This window comes from Aptenodytes forsteri, unplaced genomic scaffold, assembly GCF_000699145.1.
Source record: "Aptenodytes forsteri isolate BGI_AS27 unplaced genomic scaffold, ASM69914v1 Scaffold92, whole genome shotgun sequence".
NCBI classification, from domain to species: domain Eukaryota; kingdom Metazoa; phylum Chordata; class Aves; order Sphenisciformes; family Spheniscidae; genus Aptenodytes; species Aptenodytes forsteri.
In genome coordinates, this window is record NW_008794581.1 from 5568514 (window position 1) to 5584659 (window position 16146).

The window sequence follows — 16146 nt, forward strand, 5'->3', positions numbered from 1 at the left end:
AGCTTTGCCATAGTAGAAGACAATGGTTTAGCTCTTACTAGTTCACTTGTCTCCAATGTAATTAAGACCATCAGAATCACTGAGGCTGAATAAGGGCCATCAGCATCAACACACTAACTTTGAGTATGTGGGTACTGACTGCTAGAAGTGAAATTACCTCAAGCGAGCAGTTTCTGAGAAAGCGTAAATTGCATTAAAACACATTTCTACCCCTGCATGTTTACTTCTTGACTTTCTGCTACAGTGAAATTAGTTTCATTTTGGTTTAGTTTTGTTACCCTGGTGTTTCTAGAGCAGTGGTTATCACCTTCCTCAGGGTAGGGAACCTCAAGTGTTTTCTGATGCAGGCCTGAACCCCATTACAAATGTCATGTACACAATCGCTGTCAAACAGGTGAATTTGCCTTTCCTATCCCTTTTCTCACATACCTTCAAGCAGTCAGCAGACCCCTTACTACAGACAGGCTTCCAGTTGAAAATTACTGTTATAATCAATTCTAGCGTTTTGTGCCATGAAGAAATACCAGTTTACAAAGCAATGTTCAGATCCAAACTTACCACCCTACTTCTATTGAAAAATAAATATCTGATTGTTCTAGGACTCTATATCAAGACTCAAAAAGCAGCATGACCAAATAAGAGATAAATAAACCAAGAGTCATTTGAGAATATGTGAATTTCAGAGAGGTTTGAGCTCAGGACCCAAACCCCGAAAAGTATCATGTCTGCAGAGGTTAAATTCACAAAGCTATTCATATGCATCATAAATATTTTGCATTTATAAATTTCTATATCTTCTTTCACTATTAGATCCTCAAATTTGAAATTGATGTAAGACTTATTTCTCAGATAGGAACACAGCAATTATTGCCTTGGACCCCAGCTATGTCTTTGATCCAGACCTAGTAGAGATCGATAGGAGAAAAGTCAGAAGGTACAAGAAACCAAATAGAAGAAAATTATCTAACAGTCTGCCACGGGTATATTTCCATTCCAAGTGTTTCCTCATTCCCTTTTGACTCAAAGTATAAATGCTTACACTACTAATGTATTTACTCAGTAAGTTTTATGATCTATAATGGAATTGAGGGTATTCTCACTATCCAGGGGAGTGCTTTTAAAGCTTTTGACTTCTGGGATATCGTGTGGAGGCAACTTCTATCGTTAAACAAATACTTTGTTTTACATTTATATCCCTTCACTTGAACTAAGTTTTTCATTATTTCCAGTGTCACTTTTCTTTATTATGGTATTTTGTATGCCTTTCCTTTATTGTGACAGAAGAACCAGAATAGCAGCCATTTCTTTAGTGTCATTCTCATATTTGTAGTTTTTAAGTCTAATTGCTAGTACACTGTATAAAATACATTTGAATGCTGACTACTGCATTCTGAATAGATACACTATGTTTCACTCAAATTATAAAAATGTGACATAGCAAACATTTCACAAAAATCTTTAAGTAGTACTTTTCAAGGATCAGACTAGCTCATCACAGAGGTCTCTGATTTTAAAATCTTTACATCTATGAATTGTAATTAAAATTACTTTTTTTTTTTTATTACCAGCCAAATCATTTTATTCTTCCAAACATTCAGTATTCTTGGATGAATACTAGCTAGTCTCGATGACCTGTTTTTCATTGAGTTGCTAATTTATTACACCTGCTTTTATTGTAGTGCCTGTTTTTTACAGTAACTCTCAATCTTTAAACTGAGATGTAGGTGTGGGAGAAATAAGAATTCTACCAGCAAAGGGTTAAAGATTTTAATTCCCCAAGTCTTGATATGAAGATTTTTTTGACTAATTTTCTTACCGTTCTGAATGATAAGAATGTAATTTCTCAATGCTAGTTTTGATCTGATCCCTCGTAGGTGTTGTGAAATTTATTTACATTTTGGTCAGTATTATCTTAGTAAGAGGTATAGCTACTCCTTGAACAAATTGCTGTATGTTACTTAGGCTTGCAAAGTTGATCACACAATAAAAGAGGGCCATGCACTCAGAGTGCAATGGAAAGGTGCCAGCTGTTTTAATAGTTTATTTTTAGCTGTTCTCTAACCTAGCACCTGACCATTTAATAACTGTATGTGAGTAATAAAGAAATCTGTGAAATTTGTTGAGATTAATAGTTTTTCATAAGAGGACCATCAAGTCTCAGCTGTCCAGTCATAAAGGCTTAGGGTTTTTTCACTTTTCTCACTTCAGAGTAATTCTTTCCTTGAACATTGGATTCAAGTTGAATCAGGCTGTGTGATTTGTTAACCTTCTACAACACAGTTTTGGTGATCCAGAAGGCAGGCTCAATTATCCTGAAAATAAAGGATCTCTTCTTGGAGGGAAAGAAAAAGAAGAAGAATATAAACAACAAACTTTTCTGCATTTTCTTGGCCCAGGGTCCTTCCACGTGAGAAAGGCTAAATTACATCTTCTGCATGTGTCTGCCTGAGATGTTATACTGCAATGTATGTACCTGAAAGACATGATCAGACATGACCAGAAGAGAAAGCCGTTAAATCTGAAAACCTTTTGTGTGGATCCTGCCTCAAACATCATAATCTGTTTGTTCATCTGATAATGGGAGAGGCTACACCATTAAGAGAAAAGAGGGTTTTTACATACAAGCCTTGACTTGAACCCTGATAGCTTTTTACAAACTTAGTACATTATAAAACTTACTCCTAGCTTTCATGAGCATGAGGTGTTCTGGAGTTTGCAGAAGACATAGCATGTCAAGTGCGTCTTTCTCTCCCTTTCCTTTCAAGCTCTTTTCCCTGCAGCAAGGATGGCCTTTTGATGAATGCTGTGAAAAGTTCCTTGGATCACCTTCAACAAGTCACTGGGAAGGGTTGTCGTTGAGTCAATGAACTCTGGATTAGGAGCCAAATCTCTCCGTCCCCACTTGCAAAATGGAAGATAAAATACTCCTTCCCCTCTCCCACTTTATTTTAAATTGCTTTCCAGAGCAGGGACTGATTCCAAAGCAGATATGTCGACAGTGAAATTATGATGTATTTTTATATTTTTTGGTAGAGTATAATAGCCCAATTGAGTACCATGATATTACAGATGATTACGATACCTCAGTACTTAAAGTTCTGAGACCCTAAGTATGGCTGGGGGGGTGGGGGGGGAAAAAAAAAAAAAAAAAATAGAAAGTATGGCTGTGGCATCGCAGAGATAAATAAACCCTATGTTTTTGTAAAGTTTCACACACTTTATTTTAAGGTAAACTGATCTTAGTGTAATGTAAGTTGTAGGAGTAATACACAATAACGCTGTCTTGTTCTTTTAACAGAAATGTTTCATTTCATAGAACACTGAGAAACAGATGAAATGATACACAGAATAAATATATCTGATTTCTTTGTGTGCCTGCTTTGAGTGGCTCTTATTGAGGTGGTACTTGGCAGTACTAAAGATTTATTATGACTGGGGTTTGTGACAGCAATCATACCCCAGGTAAAAATACTCAGACATGACTCACCAAAAGGAGAGATCTTTGCATTCCTACAGTTAATTTTGTAAGTTGCATATTAATTGGAGTTGTGCACAAATATTCCGGTGCTCACTGTCTTCCACTGTGAAGCAGAGGTTCTAAACCATGCAAGTTCCTCCTGGTTTTGCCATTTGCTTGCATAGCCTGTCAGAGTTTGGATGTGCAAAGAATTTTTTTATGTTATCCTATCTTCTTGCCAAGCAACTCAAAGGACTTCAGTTATAAAATCATAATTATAATGTAGAGATAAACATTATCCCAATTTTACAAATTAGGTAAAAAATTGAACATCAGAGTATAAAAATGCAGAATTTTTAAGAAAGCGGATAACACAACTTTGGTTTCTGTGACCGCTTTTCATTACATGCAGCTATGTCTGAACTCTTCAGAGCCCGTGTGCCATCTTGTATTTATCTTCAAAGTGAAATGCCCCTTTCTAGGGTGTTTAATTAAGCAGTCCAATGACCAGAGTTCATATTTGCAGCACGCCTGTGATACATATTGTAAGTGAGCAGTTTGAGCCATTTTTCGTTTCTAATTGATCATTGTCTGTAGATTATGTTAGGATCCTACGTCTGGCTCGGGACTGCGGGCTCAGAATAATTTCAAGGCTTAGATTCAGTTTTGGTGGTACCAAAATCTCAAAGAAATCCTTGTGAGAGTTCAGCTCCAACAAGGGAGAAGATGGTGGGTTGTCCTGCTCTCCTGAGACTGCTGTTGTCTTGGTCACACCAAACCCAATTCAGGGTCTGTAGATTATGTTAGGATCTTACGTCTGGCTCGGGACTGCGGGCTCAGAATAATTTCAAGGCTTAGATTCAGTTTTGGTGGTACCAAAATCTCAAAGAAATCCTTGTGAGAGTTCAGCTCCAACAAGGGAGAAGATGGTGGGTTGTCCTGCTCTCCTGAGACTGCTGTTGTCTTGGTCACACCAAACCCAATTCAGGAAGGAAGAGCCACTCCAGCCTCAACACAACGCAGCACTGGGAAGGAAGGGGGTGGAGGTTCTCAAGTGCGAAAGGAAGGGTGGGGGATTGACAGGGCCTTCTGGTTCAGACCTGTGTCAAATAACAATTCACCATACCTACACTGGCCCAATAACTGCTGTACAGTTTTTCTTGCCTACTGTTAGATGTCTATATTTGTATTTTGACACCTTTATGTAGACCTTGAATTTTGGATATACTGAGAAGCCGGGGCTCTGGCTGGCTTTTCTGAGACTGTAGGTGCACCCTTGAGCAACCTGGAGCATTTTTATTTGCTGTTTGTTGGGGTTTTTTAAGTCACTGTGACTGAAAAATGTTGTTCTTTGAGTACTCAATAGCACAACAGTGTTTAGATAAATTGGCCTCAGAATCTGTTTCATCATAATGAAAGCATTTACATCTCTGCAGAGGATTATTTCCCTGCTTCTGCAGTGCTCTCCACGTGTGTTGGCCGTCCTAGGTTATTTTAATTTATGATTCTCAATGTAGCTACAGGCGTTCTGCTGCTGGAACAGAGGGTGGTTTTGCAGAGCAAACATCTGTGGGGGTTTCCAGATGTAGGAAGAGTATGGAAGTGGGTGTTATCTCTCAATGGGAAGGGAGGAATGTGGCTAGCAGCAGCAAATATTTGGATATAACACAGCATGTGAGTAAAATGTATCTACACTGTGCCCTTTAGAACAAAATAAAAAGAGGAAGGCAAGGTAAAAAATACCAAACATTGAGGCTCTATTTCGGTAAAAGACAGTAGGATTTGACATAACTGATTATACTCACAAACCACCTAATTCTCTCTTCTGCCTTGGGCATTTGTCTGCACCAGATGCATCTCTGTGCGTGCTTATGTCCTACAGAAGTCAATGAACCTGAAGCCTGTGACTGGAATTAAATATATGTTGAAAGTTTTTCTTCATTAAATCCCACATGAGGGTGATCCTAAGGGAGAGAGTATGAAAAAAATTTAAATCTGTATGAAGGGGAAAATTGGCCATGTTTTTATTTTTGCATGCCCATTGTCCACAACCTGGGACTGTTCAAAGCACAAGCACAAGGAAGGACTTTCCCAGGAACTTCTTACATCAACACAGCTGGGAATGTCAGAGGCAGATGAGGATTCACAGGTGCCACGGAGATATTGTAGGAATCAGTCCTTGTTAGCAAAGGGAATTAAAAATTTGTCCATCTAGGACTAACGAAAAGAAATTCTGCCTCCCTTCTAGCTTCCCTTGGCTAACTGAGGTCACAATTTTGCTGCTGTATCTTAGGCCACGTGGAGCATCAGCTGCCAATTTCAGCTACAGACAAGGAGCCTCCCTCCTACTCAACACATAGTGGGTGTCAAAGGGAGTCTGGCTAAAAGCCTTTTGACAAATAATTAAGCTTAATATGTATTTTCTCTCAGGTTTCACTTGATGTGAAACTGCCTGAGAGATGTGTTTATATATTCACAGCACACATGAAAAAAGAACCAAAACACGGCAGAAACAGATAGCTGGGATAAAACATGTGCAAGGAACTTCTCGAAGCTGGGCTGAAGATCAGACAAGCTTATAAAAAGTGCAGGGAATGCTCATTATGGACTGAGTCAGCCCAGCAGCTGTGAGGCTCCTCCCTCCCCGCTTCAGTGGGTTTATTGTTGTCCCAAGCTGCTGGCAGGCACTCGGGAGAATTCCTCTTGGCCCTGCGTCTGCCTCTCTGCTGGATGCAATCAAGCCTGGGCACTTGGTGCTTCTGTTGTCCTTGTGAGGTCTCGCTTGATGTGACCTCTCCTGACGGGATGCAAAGTGCAAGGAAAGCCACAACCGCTGTGCAGACCTGACCCACGCACCGTCCCCGGAAGATCACAGCTGAGCTAAAATGAAGGAAACAACAAATGTTACCAGAGTACTAGATGAACTCTGACTTGAACTGCAAGCTTCAGGTGCTTAGATTAGATCCCCCTTTGGTTGCAGGTGTAGACTTCCCCCATACAGCTAATATTAGTTCAGACTGGTGTGTTTTTCAGATGTTACCTCTCAGGTCCACTTTGGGTTAGGCATTCACCATAACCCTGCCACTCACTGCTTTCTCAGCTGCTGAATGCATAAATGTATTTCCACTAGCATGAAATCTGCTGATTTTAAATTGCACTTTTTCTCTCTTTGTTGCTTCTTTTAAAGGTAATTTTGAGGAAAAAATACCTGGAATGTCAGGAAAAAGGCAATAGCTTTCTTTTCTGCCTCTTTTCTTTGTCACTGTGGAGAGAAGCTTGGTAGGTCAGTAATGAGCATCATGTCCTAATCTCCAAGGACAGCCCTAGTCCTCTCTGAAGCAACAGTTTTTCCCTGCGTGTTCTAGTCTGAGCTGTAATAGCACTGAAAGAATTAACAGTTGCTGTGCTCCATGCTAAAAAAAAACAAAAAAGGAATTCTAGGCATCAAAAAGCCTTAAAACCCAAAAGATGATCAAAGAAGAGCTCTGCTCTGATCTTCCCTCACTGCTGTGAAAGAAACTGAACTTTGGCTGGTGGGAACATAGAGGGTTCACCTGTCTAGCATCAGAGCCAGCCAGGAGGATGCAGCCACAGATAGGTTACATGCTTTGTCTGTGAAAATCCAAGCCTTGGGTGTATACATTCATCTTTCCATAGTCTGTTGAAGCACAGTTTCTGGTCATTGGAGCACTGTCTGGTCACAAGTGTGCAAGGAGATCACTTCTTAAGGTGTTGTTTGTCTGTCCTCACAGGTGATGTCCCCTCTGCCACAGCGTCCAACTGACTCGCAGTCTTTCACCTTTAATTTCCCATGAAGCACAGAGGTGCTGCTACACCATTTTATTTGCTACCTGCTTTGCCAATAACTTTGCTGTCATTTTCAAAGCATTTTAGTAATATTTTGATCCTCCCAAGGTGCTGGAAGCTGAGACCCTCATAGTGCAAAGAGAGAAACTAAGTCATGAGTGCTAAAACTCTTGCTCTGAGTGGCAGGAAAGGGCTATCTGAGCCAGAAGCACAACTTAGGAACCCCTAGCTCATTGCTTTGATCTAAGAAAGCCAGACATTGGTTCCACCAGTGCAAAGAATCATAACGACTTGTCCTAGGTTAATGTGTCCTTCCCCTAACAAACGTCACAGTGTAGACAGTTCATCAGAAACACAGATCTGCTATCCAACACGTGTGTTAAGAAGCTGCCTCTTCCCCCAGCGTCTGCTAGGTTTACTGGGTTGCTAAATGATACAGCTCTCTTCCTCTCATTCTCCAATGCCTTGCCTCGTGTCATATATATGCACAAAATTGTAACGGAAAAGCAGTAACTGAGCACTTTCAGTTTTGTTAGGAACCAAGTCCTGAGTCCTTCTTTTTGAGTTGAAATCTGGTGCTCTAAGTCAGCGTGTGTTTATGGTTGACCTTAAGGGTGAGGCACCACCACTCTCACTATGAAGTCTTTCTGCTGAAGGTTGTGAGCACTGCCTAATTACACTGCAGAGGAGAGATGGCAAGTGTGCTAGCAATAATCTGTTGCGGATTCCCCCCAGAAACGAAACTACATCCACAGTACAGTACAACTGACTTTTCCAGCCAGGCGGGAGAAACAGGAAACATCAGGAAATGACCAGACAAGCCCACCAAGAGTTCAGAGGAGATTTACAACAGCAGGTAGAAATTCAAAACCTGAAAGACAATGTTAACATGGCTTATGCCCAAGAAGCTCAACTCTGCAATTTTGTGTGACTGTCTGATGTGACTGCATGTAAATCTCGTGTATATACTGCAATGGTACAGTCCTAGGAAAGCCTCAGTTCACCTTTCCAAACAGCCCAGCAGAACACAATAGCACCATTTTAATCTGCACCAAGATTAAATCTGAGCACTCCAAATCAGACTTTTCCTTTCATTGAATGTAAACAATCAAATCTCACTATGAAGCCCTTTCCTGCTTTACTCAGCAATGGGCTCTTACATTTTGCCTTTCTTTTATTTAATGAACGTGCTCTAATTTAAAAGACGCTTTAAATAAAAATGTGTTTTGTATTCAACAGGATGTATCTGAAAATCTGTTTTATCCTGGCAGTATAGAGCTGGAGGAAATCTGACCTGAGCAACTCTCAGAAAAAGTTTTTTAAGCACCGGGGTGAGATTGTTATCTTCTTTACTCCTGTCTAAATCCAGAATATATCTACTGATTTCTGCAGAGCTGGTCCAGAGTTACCTAACAGAAAATAAGATAGAAATGGATATTTTGCTTTTGCAAGACTCTCATCACAGGTCTCACCCTTGCAGCGCTCTGCTCCAACTATCTTGCTCTACCTCCTGCTACCTCCAAGTGCCCTTCCTCAAAAACCTCCTTGCCCACTTGGAAAATTAGTTACTTGAATGTGCAGCAAAAGCCTTTGCGGTGCCAGGTGGGCTCTCTGGCCTCTATCTTCACCAGGCACTGCCACGGAGAGCCTCCAGCCCTCTCCTGAGCTCAGGGCGGGTCCTCCTGCCCTTCCCTGCACACTTGCAGGGTGAGGCAAGTACACCCAGACGCCAAAAGGCAGCTTTAACCCTCTGCGGCCAAATCAGGAGGTCAGTGAGAGGCCACTTGTAACATGACATCCCATGTGCACTGCCTAGCTCTGTCGTTTGGCAAGCATCTTTCTTTCTGCAAGGAACTTTAGATAGTGTCAGTCATCTAAAAAACTGCAGTTCACTTTCTAATCAAATCACAGAGAGGGAGGGGAGACCAAGAAAAAGAGGAGAAACTGGCAGGGAAGTCAGTGACTCTCGTCTGTAAATAATTAAACGCTGAGTGGTGCTCAAATGTGTACGTTGAGGAAGCTTCATTTGCCCTCCCCCTCCTTGGAGGCTAATTTAGAACATATCACAGTTTTTGCAAAGGCATTCCTAATACTATTGTGCTGCAAATCCTGTCTGATCCAACCTTCAAATATTTATGTAAACTGAAATATGTTTGGAAAGAAGTCAAAATAAAACAAATATGCCACACAATCTCATTCCCACATATCCCTCCCTCCTCATTTACATTCACACTAAACCCTTACCAACTGGTTCCCAACTGTTAGGTGATGGTTAATGAGTGGTAATTGCAGAGCCCATTTCTTTGAGTGCACTGATGGCCTTACGTCTTGCCAAGCAATATAGTCTGAAGTTTTCAGTAGTTGCAAAATGCATTTGCAGCAAATTTTTTTTTGTCTCTGCAAATAAGTTTGGGGATTTTTATTATTTGTTATTATTGACAGTGTTGAGAAAGAGCTAGATTTTTTAAAAATTCAAGTGGAAGTCTTTCTACTCTAGGGTCCAGGGTATGCTTACATACCATACCCATCTTAGTTGACAGATGCCAGTAAACTCAGGCTAGATATGTTTAAAATGCAGCTACTTGTAAAACTCTTCTGTACCATTTGCAAATTGCAGCTGTCTCTCTGTTTGCAGAGATATGGTCAACACATGCTGCCAGTTCGCTTCCCAGAGGATCGGCGATGCTGAGCAGCACGAAGGATGTGTGTGAAATGTGCCACATTCTCAACTGACTCCTGTGTGTGACCATCCCCCTGGAGGTGATGAAAGCCTGCAATTTTATTGACTTCAGTGGTGGAGAATGCTGCCAGGGCTGGAGGGCTCAGGGTGTGACAGGCAGCTCCCCACCAGGGGATGAGGTAGGATGACAGGCTGTGTCTGTAGTGTGCAATGTCAAGGAAGCTGGGGATCCCTCCTCAGGAAGTACCCGAAATTATTTGTTCCTGAACATTCAGTGTCTTGTGGGACAAGTCCTTGTGGGGAAGACGGTGTTACTCCCTTCACGAAACCTTCAAATCCAGCACCTCTGCCTTATATGGGGGATTTTAAAGTGTGCTTTTACCCATATACAGCTATTTCAAACCCTTCATTTGGAAAGCAGATTGCATCTGCCGCTGCTATGGAAGGTCTGGATGACCCTGCCATACTGACCAGCCTCAGGGCAGCCATAAATTGAAGAAGTACAAAATCCCAAAGCCGCGGAGGTGGCCACATCCTCCTGCTCTGCAGTAGCAGGAGGAAAACACAGGGCAGAAAACAGAGCCACCCCCGTGATGCTGTAATTATGATGGAGTGCTAGTGGTGACCTCAGAAGCATGAGGGAAAAATACCTTTCCAAGTGGATTATTTTTAATAGTCAGATGTGCTGATCTGCTGTTATGGGAATATTTGCAAGCAAGAATGAGATTAACTAAATCTGGAATCTATATAGCTTTGGGACATATTTGGGAGGAGGAAACTAAGTATGTCACCAAGTTGGTAGCGCAACAGCAAGAAAAAAAGGTGGTGGCTTACCCTATTTTATGTTTTTATTTTTGTCAGCGTTTGAATATGCGACATAGATCCTGATGGGATTAAAAGCTTTGACACCTGCCACAGCCCCAACTCTTTTTTTTTTTTTCCTCTTTTTCTTTTTGTCTTTAAAAGCAAAGCACTGGCTATATTCAGTTTTTCTGAGTTCTCCCTCCTGACAGTTTGTATCAGTTTCCCACCCAGCTATCTGACGAATGGGACACTCATGTAGTCAGGATCTCCATTTTGGTTTCTAAGACATTGCCAACACAAACACCTCGCCAGTCCTTCACTGCTTCCTGGTGGCCTCGTGAGTGGGAATCTCACCTGGGAGAGCATCCTGACCCTCCAAAAACAGACCTCAGGGAAAGATGCTGTGTTCAAGCTGGTTCCATAATGGCAAGTCAGTCCTGCCAAACCAGAAAAGATTTGGTTTTGGATTAAATTTTGTTCTTTCCTGCAAATGTCTCCCAGTGAGTGTGATTTGCATGATTTCTTCTCCTGCTTTTGACAGAATATTTTGCAAATCTTTTTCGCCTCTGAAACCTCTCTGGTCATGTCTGTTAAATGAGAACTGAACAGGGATTCTAGTTATTTTTCCTCAGAGATTGCATTATGAGGGAACACCTTTAATCTCTTATGAAAAACAAGGGTTTATGTAAGGATGTGTTTCTGTTAGTTAGTAGACCACCCTGAAAATGTTCTCTGCACACACCACTCACCTGTGAAACTTCACTATGTGGAAGACGAACAGTATCAAAACTTAAACCCCCGTCTTTCATGTTGATAGTTATTTTCAACTGGACTGGTTCTGCTGTTTCTCTAAGATGATATAGCAATAGAAAACTGCAGCTAGCCTCAGTGGAAGCCAATCAGCTCCAACCTGATGAAATACTGGAAATGGCAGGATTTGTCTAGGGAAAAATTCTGCACCCTGAATACAGTTAGGCAGAACTAATTAGAGAAAAGAAGGAGAAAGAGATTGCTACATTAAATATGTGTTTATTATTTGTCAAAGCAAGACCCAAGTGGGAATCTGTGCCTGGGTGAGGTAAAGGAATATGTGTGCATTATTCCTTCTACATATAATTATTAAATCATGTCTTCTTTAGACTTCTAACTTTTTAATCCTTCTCTTTTGGCACTAAAACCGCATTACTGAAGTGGGAGTAGGCAGATTTTAAAATAACAGCTCGTAACTTTAACCCTCTTTTAAATTTAGAGAGTTTTGTTGTCATGTGTGTCTTCTCAGTTTTTTAAAGCTCTGGAATTATTCTGGTATTTATCAACTGACTTAACAGAAATCCTTTGGTGGAGACTAGGCAGCTGGGAAACTAGTTAATGAAATGCAAAATCTTCTGTATTTTCTTGTATTGGTATTACCCTGGTATAACTTCATCACCTGCAGCAAGGCTTCTTTTTCCAAAAAAAAAGGGACTTTTAGAAACTACAGACAGATCATAGGTAATGCATCTAGACTTCGTTCTGCCTTTGAAATAATAGCATTTAAAGCATTCATAAGGTCTAATGCTTCTAAAGCTGGAAATGGTTTATGCATCTAAACAAGGGGTCATAGTGAGAAGTCCTAACCATCTGTTCTCAGAGTGCTCCACTGTTCCAAAGCACCAAATTGACACACCTTTTAAAATTAAGATAATCCCCTACTTAGCTCTCTCATGTGCAGCCCGCCTTAATAATAGAATCAAAGTACTTCTTTTATGTAGGTCACCAGATTATAGGACCTGAAATATTAAAAAACCCATTCTATTTTCGACGACAGAAAATCTGTTATTTGAAAAAGTCTAGGACACTGAATTTGAAGAAGTACAATAGACAGCAGAAAGACTGAACAAAACTTGCTCTCAGCCACTGACACTGAATATTGATAACTCCCTTAATGTTCCTGATGGTCCTCACATACCCACCCTCTGGGACCAAGACCACTTGCATCCAGTTCAAGAAAGAATCTTTTCATCTCTTTCTTTTAATAGTGGCAGATGCAAAGGTGCTAAGCAATTTTAATGGGAAGCAGAATCTATCAACAGTCAAGGGTCACTTCTACAGCTTTCAGCTCATTTTATAGAGTCATAGAATGACTGAAGGCGCCTCTGGATGGAGATCATCTAGTCCAACCCCCCTGCTCAAACAAGAGTCAATACAGGACTGTGTCCAGTCAGCTTTTAATACCTTCAAGGATAAAGACTCCACAGCCTCTTTGGGCAACCTCTTCCAATGCTTGATCACTCTCAGAGTAAAAAGAGTTTTTTCTTATATTTAACTGGAATGTCTTGTATTTCAGTTTGTGCCCATTGCCTCTCATTCTTTCACTGGCTACCAGTGATAAAAGCCTGGCTCTGTGTTCTTTACTCCTTCCTTTCAAGTATTTATACACATTGATAAATTTCCCTGAGGCTTCTCTTCCCCCAGCTGACCAGTCCTAGCTCTCTCAGCCTCTTCTTGTATGTCAGATGTTCCAATTCCAGTCATCTTTGTGGCCTTTTACTGGACACACTCCGGCATGTCCACGTGTCTCTTGTACTGGACTGGACACAGCACTCCAGATGTGTCTCACCAGTGGTCAATAGAGGGGAAGTATCACCTCCCTCAACCTGCTGGCAATGCTCTTCCTAATGCAGCCAAGGTTGCTGTCAGCTGTCTTTGCCACGAAGGCTCATTGCTGGCTCACATTCAGCTTGTTATTCACCAGGATTCCTGGGTCCTTTTCTGCCAACTACTTTCCAGATGGTTGGCCCCCAGCCTGTATTGGTGCACAGGGTTTTTCCTCTCCAGGTGCAGGACTTGGCATGTCCCTTGTTAAATTTCATGAGGTTGCCCTCTGTTCATTTCTCCAGTCTGTTGAGGCCCGCTGAATGGCAGCACAACCATGTGGTATATCAACCATTCCTCCCAGTTTTGTACCATCTGCAAACCTGCTGAGGGTGTACTCTGCCCAGTCGTCCAGGTCATTAATGAGGATGTTAAACAGTATTAGCCCAAGTATTGACCACTGGCGTCCCCCCACTAGTGACTGGCCCTCAGTTACATTTTGTACTGCTGAGGACAACCCTTTGAACCTGGCAGTTCAGCCAGTTTTCAGTCCACTTTGCGGTCCACTCACTCAGCCTGTACTTTCTCAGCTTCTCTATGAGGATGTTATAGGAGAAAGTGTCAAAGACCTCACTAAAGTCAGGGTAAAGAACATCCACTGTTCTCCCCTCATCCACTAAGCTAGATACGTCATTGTAGAAGGCTGTCAAGTTGGTCAGGCAAGATTTCCCCTTCATAAGTCCATGCTGACTACTCACAATCGCCTTCTTGTCCTTTATATGTCTAGAAATGGTTTCCAGGATTATTTGCTCCATCACTTTCACAGTGATCAAGGTGAGGCTGACTGGCCTGTATTTCCCCAGATCTTCCTTCCTGCCCTTCCTTGGCATGTCCCTTGTTAAATTTCATGAGGTTGCCCTCTGTTCATTTCTCCAGTCTGTTGAGGCCCGCTGAATGGCGGCACAACCATGTGGTGTATCAACCACTCCTCCCAGTTTTGTACCATCTGCAAGACAGAAGTGACATTTGCTTTCTCTCAGTCCACAGGAACCTCTCCCAGTCCTCATGATCTTTCCAAGATGAGCAAGAGTGGCCTTGCAATTACATTGGCCAGCTACCTCAGCAGTTGTGAGTGCATTCCATCAGGCACCATGGACTTGTATATGTCCAGTTTGCGTAAGGGTTCCCTAACCTGACCCTCCTCCACCAAGGGTATATCTTCCTTGCTCTGGACTTTCCCACTGGCCTCAGGGACCTGGGGTTGCTGAAGGTAGGTTTTACCAATAAAGGCCAAGGTGAAGAAGACCTTGAGCATCTTGGCCATTTCTGTGTTCATTCTTTCCAGGTCCCCCCCCCATTCAGCAGTGGGCTCATATCTTCCCTAGACTTTCTTTTGCTGCTGAAGTACTGCAGAAGACTTTCATGTTACCCTTCACCTTCCTCACCAGTTTCAAATCCAAGTGAGTTTTGGATTTCCTAACTCCATCCCTGCATGCTCAGACAGTGGCTCTATATTTCTCCTGGGTCTGTTTACAGAGTTTCTCCTAACTGTCCATCCCATGCAATGTTCTGCAACGTGGTACAGTCCCAGAAGCACCAGGCTACTTTAGCTGTTATGCTTTTTACTATAGGAAAGGGACAGCTGAAGTGGGGCCCGGATGCCTTCTGCTGAAGCCTGTGAAAAAGAGCCTGTTTTGGCCTGCACCTCTAATATGGCAACACATCATCCAGACATCAAAGGGAAGAGGAGAGGAGCACATGCAGGTGACTTTTCATTAAAACTCTCCGTTGTTTTTCACTTGGCTCAGACAAGCTATTCATTATGTGCTCCTGGCTCTCTGATCACCTGGATGCAATCTGTTCTTGCATTCATAGCATTTTGCTGGCTCCTGGCACAGGGGTTACAGGCAGCAAGGCTGTCTAGAAAAGAACTCAGTTTCATCAAAGATTTCAAAGTTTCTTCAGTTAGCTTTTCATTCTGTTTTGGGACAAAACCAAGACCTCACGGACTAAAGGCTCAAACTGGCCTTAAAATAGCATTTTCCCTTCTAATACAATGTGTTATGATTTTCTTTACCTTAGCTACCACATGAAGAGAAAATAGTAGAAACGTAACACATGAGATCAGTGAGGTGACCAGTTTGCTCTGGCACTGAGCCTGTATTTCCTGTGTATTTTTACAGTACTCATTACCTGGAAATACTTTTAGTCCTTCCTGTTTCTTCACTACTTATTCTCAGGAAGGTAATTTTTGTGGAATTTCCCTGAACTCTTTCCATTGCTGCACTTTTTGCAATGAACATTCAGAAGGTGGTGCTGCCAATGCACTTGAGATCCTGTAACATACATCCTACTGGTAGTGCCTCCTTAATATTGCCTCACTTCTTAGGCAGGTACTGCACACTGACATTGTGGCTTCACTGATCTGACCATGCTAAGAAGCAAATCTTGTTCATATGAAAAGTTATAGGAGATAGCGGTGCAATCCCAGGCTTTGTATGCTGCATGAGCTCCCTCCACCTATTTGAAGTGTGACAGTAACATGCCTTTTGGAGCAGAATGTATAGCAGTTCAAATGCAATCCCCGTGCTCTGCTAAAAGCACCGGGGCTTGCTTCTCTCTCGTCTCAACTACTCCTGCTTTTACCCCTGCTACCTCAACTTTTACTCCTTTAGATGATGGGAAAGAGATTACATTCCCCAAACCTCTGCTCATTCCAGGCCCCCACATGAAATGTCAATCACAAAAGAATGTGCAGATACTCACAATGAGATCACTTCCCATATAAGTTTTAATCAAATTAGCAAATGGCACCAACATTTAA

At 41.8% G+C, this 16146-nt stretch overlaps 1 protein-coding gene across 1 annotated transcript in view; it reads right to left on the reverse strand.

Moving 5' to 3' along the window:
- MAP3K1 (mitogen-activated protein kinase kinase kinase 1) overlaps positions 1 to 14212 on the reverse strand; it is a 162958-nt gene extending 148746 nt beyond the window's left edge. The window contains exon 1 of the mRNA XM_009272518.2: positions 13905 to 14212. Coding sequence (XP_009270793.2) covers positions 13905 to 14212 — 308 coding nt within the window. The remainder of the gene's footprint in view (positions 1 to 13904) is intronic.
- Positions 14213 to 16146: the final 1934 nt, after the last annotated feature.